Source organism: Rousettus aegyptiacus, unplaced genomic scaffold (assembly GCF_014176215.1).
Source record: "Rousettus aegyptiacus isolate mRouAeg1 unplaced genomic scaffold, mRouAeg1.p scaffold_m13_p_12, whole genome shotgun sequence".
Lineage (NCBI taxonomy): Eukaryota > Metazoa > Chordata > Mammalia > Chiroptera > Pteropodidae > Rousettus > Rousettus aegyptiacus.
The window spans coordinates 78,939,381-78,965,180 of NW_023416287.1; the positions used below are offsets into that span (position 1 = coordinate 78,939,381).

Sequence of the window (25,800 nt, forward strand, 5' to 3'; positions counted from 1 at the left end):
GTCTGGTATATAGCATACAAATCAAAATGTTGTGCAACAAAAAGTAATACCCTCTTTATGTTCTGGTGACATCTATTAAGTCCTTAGCTTTGCTGATCTTGAAGTGATGAAAGAAATAAAGGCATTAGGTGAGAACCCCATAGTTATGGCAGGATAAGAGAAGAAGCAGATGTGTTTGTCTAGGATCACAGGTTGTGGGGTGTCTCCAGTTGATGAATTATAGGGGAGCCTGCATTTGAGATGAGAATCTGTGTACTGCACTTAGTAAAATCAGCACATTTTCTACTCTCTGTTTTGCTTTTTCATCTGAAAATTGTGCATAAATTTACTTCTGAGTATTTTATGATAATACTGGACTGCTCAATGGAGTTACAGTTTCCATCGTTCAAAGGAGCCTGCTGTTTATTACTTAGATACATTTTAGTCTTTTACTTTCCTTAAATGGTGGCATAAATCATTTCTTTGCTGTGATTCTTACTGATTTCATTTTTAATTAGAGACAGAGTGAAGGGAATTTAGTAAAGGTCAAATAAGATACATACGTGAAAAGTACCTGGATAAAAGCTTATCCATAAATGGTAAAAAGTGGTTAAACAACCTCAGGAACCCACAAGGCACAGTCCATGATATTATAACAGGTCCCTAGATCTTCAAAAAGATGTCTGAGAGCTACCTATACATCTTTTTTTTTTTTTAAATTACTTCATTGATGTATTATTGGAGTACAAGATCTGTACATACTAAATATGTACAACTTGAAGAGTTTGAAGATAAGGATAAACCAGTGCAACCATCACTACAATCAATGCCATAAACATATCCATCACTTCCAAAAATTTCCATCTACCATTTTTCTTTTTCTGATTAAAATACACTTAAATCTATCCCCTTAGCAAATTTTTAAGTATACACTACCATATTGTTAAATAAAGGCAGTTCACTATACAGTAGATCTCTGGGACTTATTCATTATGTATAACTGAAATCTTCTGGCCTTTTTAAAGCCAGTGAAGAACTCTACTGTGCTGCAGCCGATTGGGCTAGACTGTGCTGACTTAACTGCAATAGGAAAACAAAAGAAACAGCTTTTCCCTTCTCCTTGAATATTTATTCTTGTAAGGTGAAAAAAAAAGCTAATAAGACTGTTTTCTCTTTCTCTGGGGCTTTTTAGTAAATTATACTGATAATAGTATGTGTTTTATATATCATTAGCATTGGAAGAATACATTTTCCATAGAATTCCCTGATCACTCAGTCTGCTAAGCCCCCAGAATAGGTACAGCAGGCAACGGGGATGTTAGACCAGCCAAGGAGTTTCCAGAGGCATCAAGGAGGAGGACAAGAAGAGAGAGGATGGCATAAATGGTCTACAGCCCTAAACCAATGGGCCGTTGGAAGGAACAAGGTAGCTGGGGAGCTAAACAGACATTTAGTAGTTATTGAATACTAATGTGTGAATAAATGAATGAATGGCTATAGTGAAAAAGTTCACCTGTGTGCATAGCCTATAGACCAAATATTCTTGTTCAAGCTCGTGCGAATGGTAAATCCATTACCAAGAGGAATGTAGTGTTAAGCATAGCAATTATGGCACAAGGTGACAGCTCCCAGCTTGAGTCCCCTGCACTGTGAATCAACAGTATCATCTTCTTACAATCAGAGTCAAAGACCATAGAGAGGGCCAGATTTGGCTCTCCACCTGCTTCTTAATAATGGTTTATACATTTTTAAATCGTCATCTTTTAAATCATCATCTAAATATGTATCTATATTCTCAAAATTTGCTTCGTGGCTCACTGAGTTGAAAAATAATTACCATGTGACCTTTAACGGGAAAAGCTAACTGATCCTGCCTCAGAGTATCTGTAGAGACATGTTATCGATATGAACATTGAGAATTTTTGTTTATATTGACAGTGATATTGAGTAATCCCTGTCATTCATAGCCAAGCTAGTAGAATTAGGTTCATTTTTTTTGTTACATATGTTACGATTTCTTTCAGTGGTTTAGATCAGTTTTCTAAATTATTCATGTTTATGTCTATATAAGTTTATTCAATAGATACTTCTTAAATACCTCTGAGATAGGTAAGGGCTACTAAAGGCTGTGCAATACAGAGAGACAAATATAATTCATCTCTGCTTCCTTGGCTTGCAGTATAATAAGGACGAAATTCTCATATATATGATATGCGATAGAAAGAACAGCCACAAGAGAGGTAGCGTAAAGAGCTATCACCTCTGAGAGCTGGAGCTGTCACTGCTATTCGGTGAGACTTTATATCTTTACACAGGCTTGAGTCTAACTTTTCCATTCTGTAAAATGAGAACCTGATGAGAATTAATGTTTATTATTTCACTGGCTTTAGAATTCTAATTACTTGTGAGATATTATCGAAAGTCACACCATATTAGAAATCAGGAGAACTGGGAGTCACTTGTAATGTGATGACTACAGCACCTAGAGAAATCTTTGCCCTGTGCAAATTCTTCATGTAATAACATGTTCAGCAAATTCATGAAAGAAGTCAGTCTAGAGAACTTTCAAGATTTCATTCAATAGGCATTCCAGACATTTAGGTATTAGCTTGATTTTATGCGTTTGAATACATTTTTCCTAAACCCCCATGTGGGCACAGAGTTCCTTCAACACTGGCCCCTTCCTGCCACTATGGTGGGTCCAGGGTAGTAACCACTGGGTTCTAGGGGAGGGTCTAATTAGAACATTTCTAGAAGTTGAAGCAACTAACTCATGCATGCAACAGCACGTGTCTGTCTTCGTCTACTGGTGTCCTTTAGGTGAGAGACAAAAATGGTTCCTTCATCCTTGAAGTTCACATAGCTCATGCATATGTTGCATGTATAGGGTTCAGAACTCTCCTTTCAGTTCTGATCCTCTTAACAGACTTCATCCTTGCTCTTCAAGTCATCTCCCATTGAACCTAAATCAACATCGAATAAAATAGTTGTTTGTGAGGGTCCTTGAATAAACGCTGACTTCCCGAGCGGTTGAAAGCTCATTGGTTCTCAGTTCCTAAGCTGATGTATCTCTTATCGTTGTGGGTTTTTCTTCTTGATGCCATGCATAAACTAAGCAGGAAAATATCACCTTTCTGAGACAAGATACAGTAAATATCACGACAAAATGAATGACAGCATTTTAATGAAAACCACTATTTGCCCTCCATTTTGAGAAAATTGGACTCATTATCACACAGATGTTTTATCAATATGGGTCCCTACATCAGACTTTATACCACAATATTAACCATGAGATTTGCTGAATTTTTAAGCCTTTCCTTAGACCTGTCAGACCTTTGTGGAATTAATCCTTCATATTTGTAACAGCAGTTTCCACAAGATGAATACTTTATTTCTCATGAATCATAATAAAGCAGCCTGTGCTTTGTTGACAGAGTGACCTCTGCAGTCTTTCATCTTCAAGACAAAAGATTAGACTGTCTCTCTATTTTATGGATAATGAGATGAGTCGTTGGTCTCTTGGCACCTTCTGTAACTGGCCCTCTTTGTGGCCTCCTATAAGTCTGTGATAAACTGATCATAAGGTGATTTTAGCAGATCTCTTCATATAACAAATTGCCTTTTAAATTTGAGGGTTTTTAAAAATTTTTTATTTTCGTAAATAGCAAGGTTATCAGGTGTGAACTCAAAGGCTTTTATAATATTAAAGTTAAAGACTCCTGGGAGTGATCTAGTCCAGCTCCTTGTTTTACCGATGATTACATGATGCCTAGTGGTGTAGCCCACACTCAGAGGGCTGGGAGAGACAGAATTAGACAAAGAACTGAGGTCTCCTGACCCCTTGTGCTGAGAGCTTTCTTCGGAACAGTGTGACTCTTTTTGTATATAAATTACATAAATTGCTCTGTTGATTTACTTGGAATTACCTGAGGCTCTTTTCTTTTTTGAACAACCCGCATCTAATCCTTCACCAACCCCATTGGCCCCACCTTTAACATGGATCCTGAACCAGACCATTTCTCACCACTTGAACTGCAATGCTTCAGTCCTAGTTACATCATTTCTCACTTGAACTATGGAACTAGCCTCCTGTCTGTTTTCTGTCCTCTGCCAATGGCCTCTATTCTGAATATAGCAACTAGGGTGATCCTTTTGAAACAGGGTTTCTCAACCTCAGCTCTATTGATGTTTGAGACTGGTTAATTCTCTCCTGTGAGGGGCCGTCCTGTGCATTGAAGGATGGATAGCATCATCCCTGGCCTTTTCCTGCTAGATGCTAGTAGCACCTGTCGACGTAAGAAACTTCCAAACCTGTAAAGAATTTTTATGAGTTTATTTGAGCCAAATTAACAGCAATTGCCGAGAAGCAAAACCTCAAAGGATTAAGAAAATGCTCCAGAGAGTAGCAGTTTTGCAGCTTATTTTACACTAATGCATAAAGGAGAAGATGTAAGGAGGGTTCATTGGTGGTGGATTAAGGGGACCAGAGAAAGCACAGCAGGGAAATCTCTGGGATTGGATAAAAAGTCAAAAGTTGGGACACATACTTCTTTTACATTGGTGGGTACAGGAGAGTTAATAATTCACATTTACAGCACACAGAGATGGTAAGTGGGGGACAAGGTAACCATGAGGTGCCTGTGACCTCCTGCTCTGGTATAGTGGATTATGCCCTGAGGAATCTGGAAAAAACATTACTCTGACATTCCAAGGGTGTGTTATCTCAGATACAAAAAGACAACAGACAGGCTCATTTAAGGTAAAGATTGATCTTCATCCAGAAGACTACAAGCCAGGATGTGACTACCTGCCATGACCTGCTTTTGGTTAGAGATTTTTATGTTCAGACCATCCTATGTGGTAATTTTCAGTCTCTGAGTTTGTAGGGCCTGCCATGCTGACCTCCCCTGAGCTTGTCAGGCTAGTATGTGGCTTTTTTGGGGGGGCACACACTCTTTCTAATTGTGACAGCCAAAAATGTCTCCAGATGTTGCCAAATGTATCCTGGGGCGGGGGGGGGGGGGGTGCAAAATCAATCCCTATTGAGAACTACTCTTTCCAAACTTAACCTGGACCTTTTCACTTGAATGATCAAAACTCTCTACTATCTTCCTCAGAATTTTAGAAAAGTTCTTTTGCTGCCTACAAGGTCCTACATGCCTCCCTATGACCTCTGACCTTATCTCCTTGAACTCTCCCTCCCCTCAGTCTGACCCAGCCATACAGGCCTCCCTGCAGTTCCTGGAAAAGGCCAGTCATATTCCCAACTCCTCTTCCTCTTCCTACACAGTTCATCCCCTAGACACTTGCCCTGTTTTTTTATGGACTAAATGTTCATGTTCTAATCAAATTCATATGTTGAAGCTCTAATCCACAGTGTATTTTTAGAGATGGAGACTTGTTAATTGGATTTAGATAGGATCAAGAAGGTGGGACCCCATGTTGGGATTAGGGTCTTTATAATAAGAGAAAGAGAGATGTGAGAAGGAATCCCTCTCTCAAATACTCTTACAACAATATGGATAATAAGAAAATACTGCACATCAAAAAATGAATAATTTCTTGGAAATGCATATAAACTTCAACAGTGGCTATCGTCAAATGAATAGGATTGTGGGTATTATCGTGATATTTGGTTTTATGTTCATACTTTCTTATTTGCGTAGAGTAAATATGGGTAACAATAATGTGGTTCTGAAAGTCACTTGGTCCATTCACAATTAATAGCATCTACAATGTTTGTCCGCTCTTTACTGCAGTCCTGATGCGGGATGCTGATAGAGACATTGCTATGCACTGAGTACTAAGGAAATAGTACTTTTTCTAAATACTCTGGGTAACATTTCCCAGTGTTCTAGCTGACGGTTGTGCACTCAGAAAAAAAACCATGCCTCCCACTACTTTGACAAAGACTAATGAAAAACACAAGGGAGGAGAAAACCAGCTTACATTTTGCCAACATGAGAGTGTGGGGGGAAGTTCAAACCCAGGGAACATTAAACGCCACATCAAATTTCTCTTTTAAGTGTTAGTTTTGCATGAGGCCTGAGGACTGATAACCTAGATGTCAGGCTGTGTTACCTGTTGAGCTGAAAAAAAAAATCTCATTGCCTTTTGCCCAGCATCACACAGCAAAATCAGGCTGTGGTCTAGAGATTTAGCTCTTGAAGCAGCAAAGGGATGGGAATCTACTCCCACACTCTGGTTTGGCCCTTATCATTGTCTTTACCATTGGATTTAGCCAGAGGACACTCAGACAGTTGCCTGGGGCACACACTTCTTACCCTATAAACACATCAGATCTCCACAAGGTTTCTTCTTCCTTGTAGAAGATGCTATTTGTTCAGTGTGTCCAATGTGGAGCCTCCTTGTGAGGTCACTAAGAGATTTCTGCTGGGGCAGTTGCTTTTTGAATTCCAGTCTTATATTTATATGCCTGAATCCTGCCCCCATCTTGTAAAGGGAAGAGAGAGAGAAGAATCATTCTGCCAAGAACAAATCAGGTTCATCAGCCCTTCCACATGGATATTTGGTGGTGTTGACTAGGTCGGCAAATGTTCTGACACTGAAATCATTTTTACTGATTCAATCATGCTAAGTTTCTAAGAGTTCACTCTTCTCTGTAATACTCTCTGAGAACTGAGTGGAATAGTATGAATTAATATACTATGTGCCTACCTTTTCCATGGTCTGAAGGGAATAATTTCATGGAGGATAGGGTTGACAGATAAAAGACAAAATGCACAGTTCAATTTGAATTTTGAGTAAACAACAAATAATATTCGTGTCTTATAAATATGTATTTAATATAACTATTTAGGACATGATCATATTAAGACATTATTTGTTGTTTATCTGAAATGCAGATATTACCGATGTCTTTAATTTTTATTTACTAAATCTGGCAATTCTAATGGGAATTTGAACTGTCCTTTAAAATTTTCCATTTAAATTTTCATCCAAAGAGTCCCTATATTTTAATGATACAAAATAAATTCACATAATAAAATGTACCCATGTTTCTTCCTGCTAAGTCTTTTTTGCATTATTTAAATTCAGGAATAAATGCCACAAAACCTAATTTATTTCTGATTTCCAATTGTTAGTAATAACAACAGCTTGTCTCGAAGTTGAACAGCTTTAAAGTATGTTAGTTTCTAGACAGGGCTGGAATGTACACATTTTTTTTTTAAAAAGATATGACCACATCTCTTGTTGATGTGGAAAAAAAAAGTACTATTAATTTACAGAAGCCCCAATGGTTATTGATTCTGGTGCTTTGGTGAGCTACACTTTCTTACTCTGAACTGGTAGAAGTTAATATCTTGAATAAAGATAAAACACATAAAGTACATGCCCAAGCTGTTGCAAAGAGAATGTTGTTATGGTTTTGCTCATCTAGAGACTAAACCGAACTGAAGGCAGGTCAGCCAGATAAGTGTCTAAAGTTTCAGTATTTTAAAAAGGTACAGTTGTACTGTGGAACTAAAATGTAATTAAATAAATACAATCTGAAAAAGAGTATTTACCAGAACTTCTTTTGGGGGAGGATTGTAGCTGTTGACAGCTCCTTGTTAGTAGAAGAAAGATTAATCCAAGGAGCATTCTAAATGTCCAGCCGACTGTGGAGTTTTAATTGTTTAATGGAGTAAGGCGATTCGGGGTCCAAAAAGAATATTGGTTATAGTAGAGGAAAGATGAGAGGTATTGTCAACAAAATCTGCCTTCTTGGGCTTTTCTCAACTTTCTTCAGCCTCTCAAAGAGAAATGCACAACAAATAATAAAATATGTGTTGAAAAGGAGTTCGATTACATACTTTTACTCCCTACTTATAAAAATAATTGCCCCAAATTGCCCAAATTCCCCAACTATGGACAAATTATAACAAGACAGTCCAAAGAACACGAGGATCCCTATGCCCTGGTTTAGGCCACCAGATGTTTTGGAGAAGCTGTTCTCAAGCTTTAGTGAATGTGTTAATTCTCTAAAAGGCTAATTAAAGCACACATTGTGGGACCCCACATGCAGGAGTGCAGAGTTACTGGTGGGTAGGTCTGGATGGAGCCTGCAATTGTACATTTTTAACAAGTTCCCAGGCAGTATTGCTATTGCCAATCTGGGAACCATAGTTTGAGAATGACTGTTTCAGAGTTTACATTCTGATGTCCTAAACCCAGTAAGGTTCACATATAAATAGGGGCACATATAGTTAGAGGTTCTGTTAATTCATCTTGTTTTAATTTTGTTTTTAAAATTCTCTCTCCATCACAAAGCCTCACAAGCATTACCAACTTTTGCTAGGGCTAAAGTCCAAAGTTACAATTGCACGTATGATTGATGTGCAATGAATTTAAAATTAATGATACTACTAATTGATATATTTTTTGATATATGTTTAATGGATTGAAAATTGATGATATTCCATCCATCTATAGAATAATTTTAATTTTCTTCAATGGATATCTCTTTCTATCTTAACAAAAAGAAGCAAATGCAGTAGCATTTATTGCTAAGAAAAGATAATGATGGCAGAGGTTTCTGGGTTGATTACATGATCTGGGAATCATCAAGATCTCCCAGCATCCCAAAGTGAAAGTTTTTGTAATTTGAAAGGAAGCAAATTATGCATAGCAAGTTCTGTGTGGATTTATATGACATTTTCTAATCTTAAAATCTTTTCAGGAGCCTGTTTTTTACTTCCATGTTACTTTTCATAAATTTCATTTTTAGCTTTATTGCTTTAACCAGAAGCTTTTACATTTTGGACTTAGAACTTTCTGACTCCATGGGGCATTATTTTCCACGCTTAACAATGTTTGATGTAGGTAAAATGTCATACCTTAAAATGCCCATTCCAAATTAATCTACCTCTGTTACTGAATGGTCTTTGAAATTAACGAGGCTATGATAAGGCAAGCACAAAGGGACTTAAGCTTACAGAAACATTTTTACTAGCTGTTTGATCATTTTGGTGACTTTCTAAAATAAGGATCTTTTCTGTCTCTAGATAATTAATGTAAACTTGGGATATCCCTAACAATGTCGTTATCTCTGCTATTTATTTATGTCTGACAGAACTAAAGCAAATAGAAGTTAATGTTTCTTGCAAGAGTAGGTGTTTCTCAGTCTCCTACTTAAAAAAAAAATATTGAAGATTTTACTATGTTGGTGCCTGCTTTTAAACTACTGTCTTTCAAAAAAGAAGAAGAAAAAGAAAAATGTCCAATAAAGATATGACATTTTACTACTTTTTTTCAGGTAGGCAAAGATCAGAAAATATGTCATTTAATAAAATGTATATATGACTCTATGTCTGAATCCTGAAGATTTAGAAATCTTCCCTAGGCAACATTTGGAAAGAGGGCTAGAGACTCATTGTAATCATGAACTCTGGTGTCAGAATCAGTCGTACAGGTTTCTTAGTGGGTAGGACTTTGGTACTCTTAAGTATATTTCTCCAACATATAAATACCTTATGTAATTTTACAGCAGGCTAAAAGGATTGCTTCTTTTATGACACAAACCTAGGGAGTGCTACTATTTGAGAATTTAACAGAATAACCACTGGCACCTTAAAAATAAAACCAGACCAAACCAAAACAAAACAAAAATTGTCATTCTAATGTAAAATCATCTGTAAAATTGTAAAGTAGGTAATTTCGTTTTGACTCTTCAAAAGTATTCTTCTGTTGCTTTCCAATTATTTCTTTCACCCATTTCCCAGGAGATCTGTACCCTCATCAGGTGTTGACGGCCCAAATTCCAGCCATAACTTTTTGAGTTACAAGCTTCTTTCTCATTGTCAGTTTTATCATCTTTTCTGCTCATACATTAAATCACTATAGTTGACTTCAGATTGATTCTTGGATAAAACAATTTGGTAAAATTATTTTGTATTGAGATATGATGTAGTGGTAGACAAAATCCCTCCAAGGGAACCTGGTGTTCCAGTAGAAGAGGGAAGCAGGTGACCCAATGTACTAGCAGGACACATCTAAGCCTGTGTGAAATACCTTACCAGGGAGCAGGGGCAGCTTGTGCCTAACATGGTTTGAATCTTTGAAAAGATCTATTATTTCCCAATAGATTCTGTTCGTTTGGGTCCATCTCTTCTAAAAACAATGGAACTAAAATAAATTACTTAGAATAGCGAGGTTTCTCTGTTCCAGAGCCATATGTTCAAAATGTTATTGCTATGAGGAGGACACAAGCTCCTATTGCCAGCGAACTAAAGGGTAATTATATTGGAAAAGTTAATCTTTATTTAACTTTCCTAAATTATGCACTGAAAACTGTCATAACCTCCTTGTTTCAGATTAAGTGGATTATTTATTTGTGATAATGGGTACAGATGCTCATTAATATGCTGTTGGAAACAGCTGCATTAAATGTATTGTGTTCTGTGACATAAATAAGGTGTTCAGCATGAGGTGGTTGTTTAAAATACAAGCCCCCAGGAAGAACAAAAAATAATAAATACTTTTTAATATAGTTGCCTGCTCTCGAATTCTAAATTGATTTCTACCTTATTAAGGTTACTAGTACTGAAATTGCAGGTATTAACTCTAGTACCCTGGACTGTCACTGGGCCAGGCTCATTCTTTGGGGATATTTACCAATGTCATTTATGGTAGACTTCCATGCTCACTGTTATTTTATAATTTGTTAGTTTGAGCAAAGTTCCAGCTGCTTTGACTGAATGACCTACTTGGATGAACTGAGTGTATGGTGATGAATGAGTCAGTTCACTAGGTAAACTTCAACAGAAGGAATAAAGTAACAGCCTTCAGATGTAAGGGTTAGAAAAATTCGGAGTATAGGAGCATGATTGATAACACCACGGAGAAACAGTGAGAAGCTGCTCAGACTCATCTTCACTGAAAAGTGGAGTACACAAAGCTAGGAATACTTCCGTCCATTGGAGCTAATATGGGTCAGTCCTATATGAGAGTATTAATTTTAAGCAATTTAGATGCCTGCCTTTAAAATGATAGAAAAAAATAAAAACTTTCCACAAAGCACAACAACAAAAAGAATTGTTCCCATTATAGAGAAATTAAGGAAGCTAGTGATGTTGAGGTTGTCATATTAAAAAAAAAAAAATGAAGGGTAATTTATAAGTTAGGGGATTTTTTTTTTTTAAAAAAAATACTATTTCAAAAGAATCAAGGGCTCTTACAAAGAAATGTTCATATCTTCTGCATTTTTACACAAGATGATTAAGGGAAAATGGAATTAAATGAAAGCAAGAAAATTCAGTTGGAGTCTAAGAATGATTAAATATTGAAAACAAGATACCAAGGGACATCGTAGAATTTCCTATCCCAAGAGATGGTTAAAAATGAAATTGAAAATACTTTATCTTGAAGGATTTAGGTATATACCTGTCTGAGCCAAGGGTGAGCCCAGTGACCTCATCAAGGTCTTTGATTCAACAACCAAGCATTTTGCCAAATGACATACTGCTGGCTCCCAAAAATGGCACACTGGCTCCCAAAAGACTATTCTCTAATTAATTATACTTGTTCCACCCCCTCAGGATTCTTAAATGACTTTCTGTGCCTCCTGTTGATTTCTTAGATTCATTTGTGTTTATGGGGGGAAAAAATTCAACTTAGAGTTCCTGACTTATGAGAAACATTTGGATGGAAATTAAGACACATCAGGGATTTGTGATTTTAGGTAGTAGCTTTATTGATTGGCTTCTGCAAGTGGGCTTGCTTACCTATTTTAAAACCCACCTGAGCTTTGTTTTAAATGACTTTTCCCACTCTGTTCAGAGTTGATTTTTGTTACTGTTAACAAAACACTGTCTCTGAGTAGATTTTTTAAAAAATGTAATGGATATTTTAATTGGAATGCAGAGAGAAACAGTACCCTTTTAACTACTCTACTACTAACCGTTACTACTTTAAAATATCTAGTATTATTTGGAAAATATTATTCTGTCAAAATTTTCAAGTACTGACTGATATGGGATGGTAGCCATGCCTAGGTTTATACGAATTTTTAATTTTTTACATTCTTACTTTTTGAGTCAATCATTTTATTAATTATGGTTCCTTCCTTCGGCATTTTTTTCCCCACTTATTTAACACAGTATCCTTGATTTTAAGTTTCATTTATGCACAGATATTTTTCAAAGCACCCAACTTTTTTGAAAAAGTGTTATAAAAGAAAAGGCAAGGGTTTTAAGCCTGATATGCGTTTGAATAAGTGAACATATTTTCTGGTGCTCTCTTATTCCAGGTTTCCAGATTAAGGCATTCACATCACTGCACTTTCTGTCAGAACCTTCCGATGCCATCACGATGCGGGGAGGAAATGTGCTCCTGAACTGCTCCGCAGAGTCTGACCGAGGAGTCCCGGTCATCACGTGGAAGAAGGATGGCGTCTACCTAGCCTTGGCAATGGACGAAAGGAAGCGGCAACTTCCCAATGGGTCTCTGTTGATACAAAACATACTCCACTCCAGACACCATAAGCCAGACGAAGGACTGTACCAATGCGAAGCTTCCTTAGGAGACTCTGGGTCAATCATTAGTCGGACCGCAAAAGTTGCAGTAGCAGGTAAGAAGATTCTTCCTTCTCCTCTGCTTCCTTCTCCATCACTTCTTCTTGTCCCTTTTTGTTGAGATAATTTTTGCAGAAACCGTTTATTTTGAAGAAAAAGTTAAAATGTAAAAAAAAAACATGTATGTATGTTTATTCCCTCATGGTCTTGACTTTTTTTTTTTTTTTTTTTTTTGGTAAATTTACTTGGAAAACAGCAGAAGGATCTTAACAATTAACATAGCTTTATGAGGTTTCCCAAAACAAAGTCTGGCTCCAGTTGATCCACTATTTATGAGTGTGAGAGGACTTAATAGAAAAATATTAGAAAGGTATTTTTAAATTCTATTTTGCTGAACTTCTGCAGATTTTTTTTGTTTGTTTTGCCATCAGAGCAGTGCATTTTATTTTAATTATAATGGCTTCATCCACAACATACAGCTCTACAAATGAAAAATAAAACTCTCCATTGCTGTCTCAAACTATGTTAATGTTTGGTAATGTGTTGACTGAATAACTGAGTAATTAGATGAACAATCTTTCTTTTTACCTAGATATTTTGAAGTGGTGTAGACCCTGGGGAGGGAGGCAATCCTGATTGTCCCGGAATCCATGGATATTGCTAGTTCTACCCCACTCATTTTTGCTTAGATGGCTGCTCATACTGATTTCTTTTGTTCTTTGCAGTGTTAGACCTATAGGGGAAGGCATCACATTTTCTACTCACTTCTATAATGATTTGGCTAAAAGTTAGACTTTGATATACATTTTGTTTTGTTTTGTTTTCTAATTTTGATATGGCACACAAAGCAAGGCAGATAAGTCTAACTGAAATAAATGTAGGTCTTCAAATAGTTAAGGGTTAGTTGAAGGTTTTGACGAGCTGCTTTCAAACTTAATCTTTAATTCTCAGAGAAAAACAATTGAACCAATAGGCCATTATTTGGTCATTTAATATGGGTTTCCCTTTCCAGGTCCTATTTAGTCTATATCCTAGAGGACCAGTGAGATTGATGACTCATTTTCAGCAATAACCTGTACTAGGACAACCAGTTAGGACCACTTCTTCCCCATGCACTCTTTCAGTAAAGGTGCGACGAAGTTGAAATCAGAAAGAAGTGATTGTGTCAGGTGGTGGTATGAAAAACTAGATTTCATAGATATGCAGTCATTCCATAAATCCAGCTCAATGCCACTCTTTTGTGGCTTCGTTTCTCCACTAAGGACTCTCTTTCATACTCAGTTAAACCAGATTGTACTTGAGCAAAGATAACCTGGTGGGCAGGTTCTTCACCTAAAGATACAGTGACTCACCATCCTGGTTTTACCTAGACTGACCTAGTTTTAGCACTTGATAGTCCCATGTCCTGAGAACCCCTCAGTCTCAGGTAAAACTAGGATGCTTGGTCAACTTACCTAGTGGTACCCCAGCCTGCTTTAGCAATGACAGACTGAAGCATGAATGCTGAATGCGCCCTTTACTCGGAAACGCATGAGGTGGTGTCCTGATCATGACACCAAGGCTATCAGCTACCTGGGAACTTAGAGTGATTAGTGTCAGAAATTTAATTGATAAACATAAAGTATAAAGAGAACTAAAATCTGCGTTAATTATGATCGATTAAAAGGAACAAGTGGAACAGTGCTGAGGATTTAAGGTAAAAGCTGCTTTCCCAGAATGTTCCATATGCAGTAGAAGGAGTGCAATCTGATTTTCTCTTATTTAAGAATTTCCGGACTCTCAGATCCTACCTATCGGTCACCCACAATACTAAGGTAACTGCTGATTTGAATGAATTGGACTGACGTTTTGCTGCCCTGTGTCAAAAGGCTGATGCATGTGTGCTGTTGATAAAAATGGCCTGATATGTTGTGGTTTTGGTTTTCCTGCTATCTAGATTCATTTTTATGTGTTCTCTGTTTCAATGGTGAAATGAAGAATGATTTCTTCCCTGTGAGACATTAAAATAAAGTGGCTTTGGCTTTTGTATTCTGTGCAAGGATAGGCTGGCAGATTCAGTCACTGAGTTACAATCTAATATTAGATTGTATCATTTCAAGGCAATAAGGCTCTTCACAGCGTTTTAGACACTTACCATACTGTTTGGCAATACGGCATACATCAATGTTATGTCTGCTGAGGTTAAAATTGCCAAACTACTGGAATGCACAAGGGTGTATATCTTCCTTGTAATAAAGACCACAAGCCTGATTTAATCGCATTTTTAAAGCATTAGCAGTCAATAAACCAGTCACCACTAAAAGGTGAAAAAAAATTTGTTCTTTACCCTCAGGTACAATGTAGAACCCATTTAAAATAATGCCTCTCTTCTATTTTTTCTTTCTCAAAGTGTCTTTTGATAAAAAGAAATGTGGCAAATGAAATTCATCTTTAATCAATCAGCACATTTTACACAATGATCTTGCCATGCACCATTCATCCTATTTTCTAGGAACTTCTCAAGTGCTCTTTAAACCCTGAGTGCATACTTAGCTGAAGAGGGAAGGAGAGTTAAGAAAGATAAATGAAGGACTTCCATCCTACCCAACATCTTGTTAAAAATCTCAGTGATAACAGACTACTGACTAGTAGTATTTCTGGTCATTGTTAACTTCTATCAATAAGGAATGCCTGGGCTATTAAATCTCCATTTGAAAACAACTTGGCCAGTACTGGCTGAAACTTGGGAATTTTATTATTTTCCAGTTAGCGCTAATCTAAAATAGTGCAGTATTTCTCTGTCACATGTATGTCTCTGTTTAGCCCTCTAGATTAAAATCAGCTTGAAGAGAGAAGCAGAGCCAGACTTTATCTATAGATCTTCCCCTACCAGCCTCTCCACCTAGCAAAGTATTGAGCATGCTTAGTAATTGTTCAGTAAACATTTGTTTCACCACAAAGACGTGGGGTTGGATGCTATGTATGGCATTTATCAATGTCAGCTTCCTCCACTTCATACCCTCCTTCTCCATTTCTTACCCTTCCTTTTAATGAACGTCATAAGATTAAATTTACCTACTTGTGTGCCTATAAACATATTCTCAGTGCACTGAGTTGGAATGATTTAACTTGTATCTCAGTAGTCTACAAATTAAGTATTGAGAACTTTGGAATTAGAAGATTGCTGTGCTGGAATATTCATATGCAACTTAAAAAAAAAAAAAGGCATGTGCCAATTCCTCACTCATCTGAAACATATAACATCAAGATGAGCTTGCACCTGGCCAGACACATCTTCCCTACTCCAGATATTGCCAGCTATTGGAGCTCCTGGATTATCTTATATAAAATAAACATAATAATAACCTACGTCTTGAGGCTGCAGTGGCTTTTAAATAACATGTAGGATGTAAAGCCCCAGTGCAGAGAAGATTCTTATTCTTTTATAATCTACAAGCACAAACTGGCAAGCCTGAATCGAGTTCTCAAAAAGTTGAATCTGTGCAATTTGTTGGCAAGCAGTGCCAAAATCCATTTGACTACAAGATTCCCTTTACACAAGTTGATCTACTATTATGTCAATGGAGCCAATATACTCTGTGCTAGTCAGACCAGGAGTTCTAGATCAAGCAACCACTGCTGTCATTTCTGAAAAAGATACTGGGCAATCTTCTTAAATGAGCCTCCTTAATGCCCTTTCTGAAAGATATTTATCAAAGTGGGGGTCATGGGATCATGGGAGTTAATGTCTCTAGACCAGAAATATAACCCTCTCTTCTCTAGGACCAAAAAAAAAAAAAAAAAAAAAAAAAAAAAAAAAAAAAAAAAAAAAAAAAAAAAAACCAATGTCAATATGTAAGAAAACCAGATCACTCTGGAGCTCTTCTGGATAATCATGGAAGTAGCATCTCATTCATTCTCACCACCACACATTCACCATCCAGCACACCATGCCCTCACCGTGTTCCTTGCACACCTACTTACCCTGCGGGGCTCTGAGGATCACAGTTGGGATGTAAGTGCTATTGTCTGCTTATATTCATGCTTTTGGGCAACGGTCCCCAACATTTTCGGCAAGAGCAACGGGTGCCCCTATGAGAATCTAATGCCCGATGATCTAAGGTAGAACTGAGGCGATGATGCTAATGCTGGGGAACGGCTGCAAATACAGATGAAGCTTCGCTCTATCATTTGCAGCTCGACTTCTGCTGTGTAGCCCAGTTCCTAACAGGCCACAGACTGGTACTGGTCTGTGGGCAGGGGTTTGGGGACCCCTGCTCTTGGGGATGGAGTGGCACCAGCCCCTCCTCCCTCAGGTGAATCAACACGGACTATAGGATACATTATAGAGCATTTGTGTCCAGGTAGGTTCTTCATGCTATTTCTTAAGCATCTGTGTCTTGAATATTAAAACTATTGACTCGATTTTTTTATAACATCTTACTTTTCACATTGTATATTCATGTGCATTATATTAAAATGCTCAAAAAGCTCTGCGATATAGGTATCCAAATTGACAAAGAACAAGGTGAAAGGAGGTGCGTAGTGACTCTTTACAGGTAGACCCTACAACTGGCATTGTCTAATTCTGGTGCATACTTATTCCCTTGTAATTCTGCTTCTCAATCTAAGAACTAGATTTAAGAATACTGTGAATGGTTTCCCACCCAGTCAGTCTTTTATTTTTAATAAAAGAAACTCTCTAAAATATAAACTAAGAGAAAATCATACAATAATAAAAAATAATCATCATCATAATAAAATTGGTTTCATTTATCTATTTAGTCCTTTGAAAATCTCAGCTTCTTGTGGGAAGACATTATGATTTGGATTTTTTTTCTAAGATGAGATTTTGCCATCATAGCTTTACATTAAATAATGATACATGAAATTCTCTCCTGAAATGTAGGGGACATGTAATTGTAAAAATAAATTTATAAATTTAGGAGAAGAGAACTATTTTTTTCACTCTTCTAGATTTTTTTGGCTGGTCTAATAATTAAATTGGCATAAGACAGCTTAACAAGAGAAAAACAAATTTAATTTCATATATACTGGAGCCCCATAAAAATGTGAGACTCACAGGCATTTAGGCAATCGAGGCTTATATGGCATATGTATTATATGCCGTCCTGAACTAAAGAATGCAATAAGGACCTGGGGCCGGAAGGGGAGGAGAGTAATTTAAGGATGAGAAGAGCAGATGTTTGGTAATTAGATGTTTGTCCTGTCATACCAATAGTGTTATCTCTGGTAATAGCTCTCTTTCTGGGCCAAGCCTTTAGGTAGTTAATTCCTTTAGGTAGTAAAGGGAAAGGTAAAAGTTTTTCTTGCATCTGCTGGGTCTTTATTGCTTTCAGCTCAAAATAATCCACATGCCAAAGTGGCACGGTTTGGGGTGACAAATTCTGTTCCCTTTAATAGTCTTTCAGGAGACAAGATTTTGATTTTCTTTTATCTTTGTAAGTGATTTTATAATTTATGCCAAGTTTGCATTTTTTTTTCTTTTTCTTGAAAATCAAGAAAACAAAAGGTCAACTAAATTGCTTTTACTTATTTCATTGAGGAGCATATTTTTTCTTCTTTATTACAATAGATGTTTCAAGATGCAAATTACCATACTCTACTTTTAAATAACACAGGCATTGTAATTAAAATTCCCCTATCTGTGTGTGTTTTTTAAAATAATTAGTTACTTGAGGAGTTGTTTCAATGAATTCCTTTCCAGAATGCCTCCCATTTAAATGAGTTATGAAATAATTAGTGAAACCATAATAAGGTGAGTGAAGCTAGAATCACCTCAGCAGAATGGAACATTTTATGAAGTGATAACCTGACCTTTACATTTTTACTTAAAAGGAAACTGAAAAAGGAGCTTGTCTTAAGAGAAGAGAGAATAAACTACATTGCCTCAGGTCACTCAAATGTTATATAAAGAAACAGCAAGAAAAATGTTCATATTCCTTTTCTCTACAGGAACAAATATAAGAATCTTGCCTAGAAGGTCAAGTTCACCCACTGAAGCAGTTTGGAAAAATGTATCCCAGGGCCTTTGAATACTCTCAGAATTCTCTTTTGGGAAGGTTCAGCTACAGAGCAAAGCTTTTTGTTTCAAACCAATAGGGATATTGTTTATTTTCAAACAGTAAGCAGGAAAATAAATTGCTCTGACTCCATAATTCGTAATGGTCTTAATTATCTTCACTTAGCTAAATGTTCCTATTGTTTTGTAGTTAAACATGAGAGAGAATGAAAATGTGAGGAAGAATTGTGATGTTATAAGTACTGTTGAATGTGTGCTAATCTTATAATTTTATTTTTATTGACAAATAAAACTGGGATAATCACCAGTATTATCCAAATGCCTAATTACCTGCACACTCCCACACCCTCAACTTAAATAATTGTATTTTTAAAAGTAGGTTTTTATTGCCTCCTTCCTAAGTCAGTTAACTTCACAATAAAATTAAAATAGAAATATATTCCTAAAAAATATGCAGAGTAGAAAGACATTGTCTGCATTATAAAAATTATGAAAGAGAACATGACAGGGCTTTATATAGTAAGAACATCAATAAAATAACTTTTAAAAAAATCAACCTTTCATTTCCTATTCTTTATGAATTCTAATTTATGTGACAATGGAAATAGCTAATTATTCATTCTAAAAATCAGTATCTTAAGAGCACTTTTCTTTAATTCAACCCTAAAGCTAGCTACAGTGTGATTTTTGCTGGCACTATAATATAAATGGAATAATATCTAAAATAACTTAGTGATAATAACCAAAAACTCTTTTGAATTCTAGAAAACCCCTTTGGAATACAAAAGCATGGATTTTTAATAAATGTCAGGGTAAGAGAGACTTAAATTAGACTAAGTAGATAAATCAGGTGGCATAATTGTAAATCTCTGATGAAATTATGACTAATAATAAATTTAATAACGCTTTTTTAATTTTTATGAACCTATCTCTGGTACTGATTTTTTCTATTATTTTTTATGCCCATGCTAAAATTTATTATTGAAGTTTAATGTTATATAAGAACCTTTGAATTAAGATATTTATATTACATGCAAAATTTTTCTATAAGGCAAGAAAACATTAAAACTTAGGGAATATTCTAGAAATGAAGTTAGTTAGAAGAAATCATGGAAAATTTCATACATAGTCCCTAAATCATAAAGCTTTTTCCTGTCAGGATCAGTATGTAGAGGAAAGTACCGAATACCATTAGTGAAAACACTCATCTCCCTTTAAGAAGTTATTATTTTTTAATAGTCTAATTTAATATTTATAATTGACATCTTTATATTCGATAATAAACAGTATAATCCATTTGGTCATTTCTCCCATAATTGTTAAATATGTTTATTGTTAAAAAAAAATTTGTTTTTTAACTGAGTAAATTTGAGCATCTAATTGACTTTATTCAATGATTCATGAATTGAGTAGCATTTTATCTAGCAAACAGAAAGGAGTTCTAAGGAGCTATACTAAAAGGAAGGCTTTTGTAGACAGAAAGGGTGTGGGACAACCAGCAAAGGATGGATTGCTTCAGGCAAGGTCACCTCTTTCCCTTAGGAGAAGGCAGTGAGTCTTACCTGGCAGACTACCTTGCTTGTGCTGACCAGGAAATTCCAGATTCACTGTTTAAAGTTTACATCTATGGGAGGTACTCACCCTGCAATTAGGCTACATAGTAAGTCTTGGTTTTTTGATTTGGGGATTAGCACACGTGATTCCATTTGGGCATTTTTTTAAAATGGTATTCTGGAGAGGTGAGAAATCAGAAAAAGTTGATTCTTAGTGAATGAGCATTATAATATATATAATATACACTATATATACTATAATATAATGTAGAATAATGTAATGTAATATATGATATGATAAATAATATAACATTCTTCAAAGCTGCCACTTCCCATTGCTACAGCTGAAAGTTCTTCGGAGGCTGCCTATTAAGACAAAACCTGTTGCCTTAACCCCAGAGGTCAGAATGTTTTCCACTGTAGGACAAGTTGGAAAACCATCCAGAGCTTCTGATAAGCAGCCCTTTTGTGTGCACAGTTCATTACAGGTTTTTAATTGGGGCTTGTCTCTAAATGCCACTCAGGTATGGAGGCATCCGCTCTAACTATGGAGCTGTGGTACTGTAATTTATAATAAGAAATTCATATTTGGTTTTTATCCTGTTTCTGGCATGGAGCTCCTAAAACCCTTAGAATTTCCTAAGTGATGGGAGTAATAAAGGTGTCTTTTATTATTTTAATTAGGTGACTTTAGACCTCCCCCAATCCCCTCACCTAAGGATGGGGTCTGGTTGCCAGGAGAACCAACCATGTGATCGGAGGACTGTATCCTTCACCTCTCCAGGGAGAGGAGAGGTGAAGGATACAGTCACCTGTATCCAGTGATATAACCAATAATACTTATGTAATGGAGCCTCCATAAAAAACAAAAACAAAACAAAACAAGAGGTTTTAAGAACTTCCAGTTAGTGAACACTTGGAGGTGTTGGGAGAGTAGCCTGACTATATGCAAGGACACAGAAGCTCCCCACACCTATCCCTATACCTTGCTCTATGCATCTCTTCCATCTGGCTGTTATTGAGTTATAGCCTTTTATAACAAACCAGTGAACTAGTAAAATGTTTCTCTGAGTTCTGTGAGCCACTTGAGCAAATTAATCAAACCTGAGGGGGTGGTCCTGGGAATCAGGGGATCAGAAGTACAGTAATGACCTGGGCGTGAAACTGATGTCTGAAGTGGGTTTGTTGGGGGTGGCAGTCTTGTAGGACTGACCCTTAACCTGTGGAACCAGTTACTATCTCCAAGTCATTGTTAGAATTGAGTTGAATTATAAAGATACCTAGTTGGTATGAAGAAAATTGTTGGTGGTGTGGGAATTCCCCCCTCCACCACATGTTGGAATTGGGTCCAGGAACCCCAAAAAAAAGGGCTCTAATTTTTGGAAGGTGGTGAAGCCCCAGAGTAGAATGCCTAACTCAGAACCTAGTGAGCTCAAGTCAGAACAATTGCATGTAAATAGTTTGATAGATATTGGTAGAGGTGGGGGATATTTGTGAGAGAATCTGTATTCACCAGCATGTTTCCCATTAAGATCTTTAAACAATTGGATTTACACTACCTGTCTTCTAAACCAGGTCACCCAAAGACATTTAGACATAAATACAGAACGTGCGCACACACGCACACCTTTCTGTTTAGATGACTCTATTTAAATCTTAATGTCTTAAATCTATTGATGAACAGCACAGTAATAAAATCTACTGTTTGATTCGTAAACCCTCTATTTTTGTTGCTCTATTATGAACATTGCTAAAAGTTGCATTTTACAAAATAAAATAAAATAAAAATAAATCAGTGTCATTTTAACCCTGAAGCTTTAACACCCTTAAAAAAAAAAAAAAAAAAGAGCTGCAGCACACGGAAGTTTCATTTGCCAAGATCTTACCTGGAGCATTTTACCCACTAGGAGTCTATTTAAGAAAGTATGTTAAAAATTAATAAAGGCTGTATAGCTTCACCATTAAGTTTCCTTGCTGGTTGATTTTATTGGATTAGATCTTTGTGGTCCCTCTTGCAAGGGGAATTTATCTCCAAAGTCTGAAACATGACATAAAACATAATTAGTATTTCTTTGATCCAAGCACTGCTTCCAGGGACTTCCTTTGGGTCCCACAGCATATTGGGCACTTCATGAGTGGCTGTTTCTGAAAGTTATTTCCAGCTGAGTCTCAACCCAGAAGAGGCCCGTGTTTGGAGGATATAGTTACAGATTAACATTAATATCCCTTTAGCTCTCCTCCTCCACATATAAGTTGCGTATATCTGGGATTTACTCATTTGTTAGTTTCATTAAGAAATAGTTCATGTACCACAAAACTCACCCTTTAAAAGCATATAATTCATTCATTATTAACATATTTATAAAGTTGTACAACAATTACAACTTTCTAACTCTGGAACATTTTCATCATTCCCTCCTTCATGCCTAGGCAACCACTAATCTATTTTTTGACTTTATTGTTTATTTTTAAGATAAACGATTTTATCTAATTATCTAGTAAGTATTCTGTACCTTACTCTTTAACTTAATGATATGGCTTGGACTTTTTTTTTTTATATTCTTACAGGTCAGTTTTGCATTTTTCGAATTTCTACATAATATGGTTTACATTCATTTATTAATAGATATTTGGTTTATTTCCATTTTTTCACTTTGGTTAATATGCCTTAATGTATTTTCTTGTATTTAGGGGGCACTCTTTTGTGTATATCTTTGACAAGTTCTCTAGCAATGTAATCGCCGAGTCAAAGGGTATCATTATTTTGATGAATACTAGTAGATTCAAAAGCATTTTTTAGCCTGGGCTTAAACATCAGAGGTCAGTCACTTGTTTTACCACCATCGACCAAGGAAATGGATCTGACTTCTCCTTAACTTGTAATATCACTGAAGTCTGTTGCTTACTCCAATAATGATAGTGATAACGTGGCACTGTTAATGAACAGCTAAAGTGTTTGCTGAGGGAGAGGAGGAGGGAGAGAAAATATACAGCAGCCTATAGGGAAACATCTCATCTGCATCCTAGGATTCTCCTATACTGATACATGTCTCTCCTGTTTTCTGTGCAAGGAGGCTTCTAGTAGATGCCATTTGATGAAATAACTTGGGGTTGATGTTACCGTTAGGTCTGAACCAGAATTTCCCAGGTTTTACGTATACTGTCAAAATGGCATTTGGTCATGTCAGCACACCACAGAAAAATGGGAACTCTTTATGGTGGCCTAAGGATCCTTGAGGGTTCGGCCTCATCTGTAACCCCATCCACACTCGTCCATTCGGTTTTTACAGCAGTTTCCTAAACATGTATATTCTGGTACTCATGGCTTTGCACACTTTAGTCTATATGTCTCATTTTATCTATCATGCTAACTCTTGCATATATTTTTTTCTGTAATATTCAGTTCATTTAGCCTATCTTTAGGCATCTTTAACTGGCCCCCTTAGGCTAGATAGAAGAGGCCCCATCCTTTTTGGGGTCACAGTAATTGTGCTTCACCCTCTTCTCTCTGTTATAGCATGAAACATACTTTATTAGATGCTTATATACGCACACACTCACACCCACAACTCCTCTACTGGTCAATGATGTCATGAAGATACAGATCATGTTACATCTTTTTAACTTCCATGGACGAACACAGAAATTCTTTAGAACCTGGAAATTCTGGTTTGGACCTAAGGGTAACATCAACCCCAGGTTATTTCTTGGAGTGACACCTACAAGAGCCGCCTTCCACTGAAAGCAGGGGAGATGCATGTTAGCATAGGAGACTCCTAGGACACAGGTGAGATGTTTCCCTCTAGGTTGCTGTAACTAAGATATTCTTTCTCTTTCTCTCTCGCCGCTCCCCTTTAAATGAGGTAAGCACCTTGACTGTTCACTAACAGTGTCAAGTCATCTCCATTCTTACTGGAGTGAGACTTCAGTGATATCACACGTTCTTAAGAGTGTGGAAGTTCTTTAGTCACAGGAAGCAGTGTGGTGGTTAGGAGCATGGGCTGCAGACAGATAGGACTTTGTCCTCTATCTCTAGCCATTCACTAGTACTGTAAACTTGGGCCATCTATGGGAATGTTCTTGGTTTATCTTTCTGTTTATAAAATGAGCCAACTTTATCAGATTGCTGTGAAGATAATCAACAATCAAGTAATCCTTAGCAGAGGGCCTGGGATTTACTAAGTGCTCAATAAATTACATTTTATGGAAATTTGGGGTACTATTAAATATTCCCTGCAGCAGATAGGAAAAGAGAGACGCCAGGAAGTAAGCCCTTTTGTCTTATGTGGGGACATATGTCTTTATGCCTTGCGGGCTCTGTGATTATCTGGCCTGTTTCCCATCCAGAGTCTTGATTTTCCCCATCTAGATGGTCCTGTGCAAATCTGTGAGGTTATATGTGCCTGTATAAGCCTCTTAGCACTAATACCATGGGATCAATACTCCCTCTTGAAGTATCAGGATTAATAAAGTAATTGCTGTACTAAAAGTACCTAAATAACATTCAGGGGTTTGATGTGATTTTTGATGATTGAGACACAGCATCTCTCAATCTTAATAAAAGTCTGAATAGTGTTTGTCATGGCTTTGAAGAGCTTTCTCTAGACCAGCAAACATTGGGACTCTTCCTTTCCCTTCTGGGAAGGAATGTGACCTACAAATTAATCAGTTACCCCAGCCGGCCTTCAACATATCATGAAAGTAAATGATTATTAAAGATATAAAACAATTATTGGGGTTAAGAGATTCATATAATGATATGACTTGGCTTAATAGCTATGTTTTCATATACATCTTGATTATTTATAACTGACTTAGAAAATTTCCCTCATTTTGTACTTGTTGTCTACTTGTGTTCAGAAATGCAAACAGTTATCCTATTTTGCCAGAGGGTTTAAATTTGTTTCCTCTAACACTAAGCTATCTTTTTTAAGTCTTTTCCCCCTGTAAATTTATGTAAATATCTACGGTAGGAATGTTTCTCTTTCGAAAAGGCTTTTCGAAAGGCTCTTAGAAAATATTTTAATGATCGGCATTATTTATGCTGCCTGTGTAGCTATGTGGATAATCTAAGCCTTTTCTCCACCAGAACTCTTAAAACTTAACATATCTTAAGAAAATGAGAATAAGACTGCAGGGTAATGCTGCTCCAGTAAGCATCTCTGTGCTCTGGGAAGGAGCTGTGAGTGCAAAGCTGAGAATATGTGTGTTTGGCCTGGTGACAGTAAAATGGATGAAATATAAATGAAATAGCACTACAAATGGCACCACACTTCGGAGGAGGAAAGCAATTTGGTGAAGTGAAAGATGTTAAATGTTTTAATTTTCTTCTATGCCAGTAAAATCTTGTAAAACAAGGCGACATATTAAATTTTCTATACTACAAGGGCTCCAAGAGCCTGTCAACATTTTCATTATAAACTATATTTTCAGAGCTTTATAACTCAGCTTTAAGAATTCACTCTGGCCTGACATTTGGAGTATAAGGTCTTACCTGGGGAACATGTGTTTCACATGTTTTAAAAATTATGAGTTTATCCATTTCTCAGTTTGTAATGAGTAACCTTTTCATACTTTTTCACTTGGCTGCTGTGTCTCAGAAATTGGAGGCAGAATACTTACATGTGTTAGGTCGCCCATGGGGTTAAAAAAAAAAAAATCTACAAATATGGTCAACACAAGTCAGAGGTGGCAATTTTCATTATTAAGATTCACAGTCATACTAATC

The 25,800-nt window shown here is 36.6% G+C and overlaps 1 protein-coding gene across 3 annotated transcripts in view; it reads left to right on the forward strand.

Annotated features, from left to right (window-relative positions):
- Nucleotides 1–25,800, forward strand: part of DCC (DCC netrin 1 receptor) — a 1,187,310-nt gene that overhangs the window by 553,136 nt on the left and 608,374 nt on the right. For all 3 annotated transcript variants that reach the window (XM_036230053.1, XM_036230054.1, XM_036230055.1), the window contains one exon: nucleotides 12,233–12,553. In XM_036230053.1, the coding sequence (XP_036085946.1) occupies nucleotides 12,233–12,553 (321 nt within the window). The remainder of the gene's footprint in view (nucleotides 1–12,232; nucleotides 12,554–25,800) is intronic.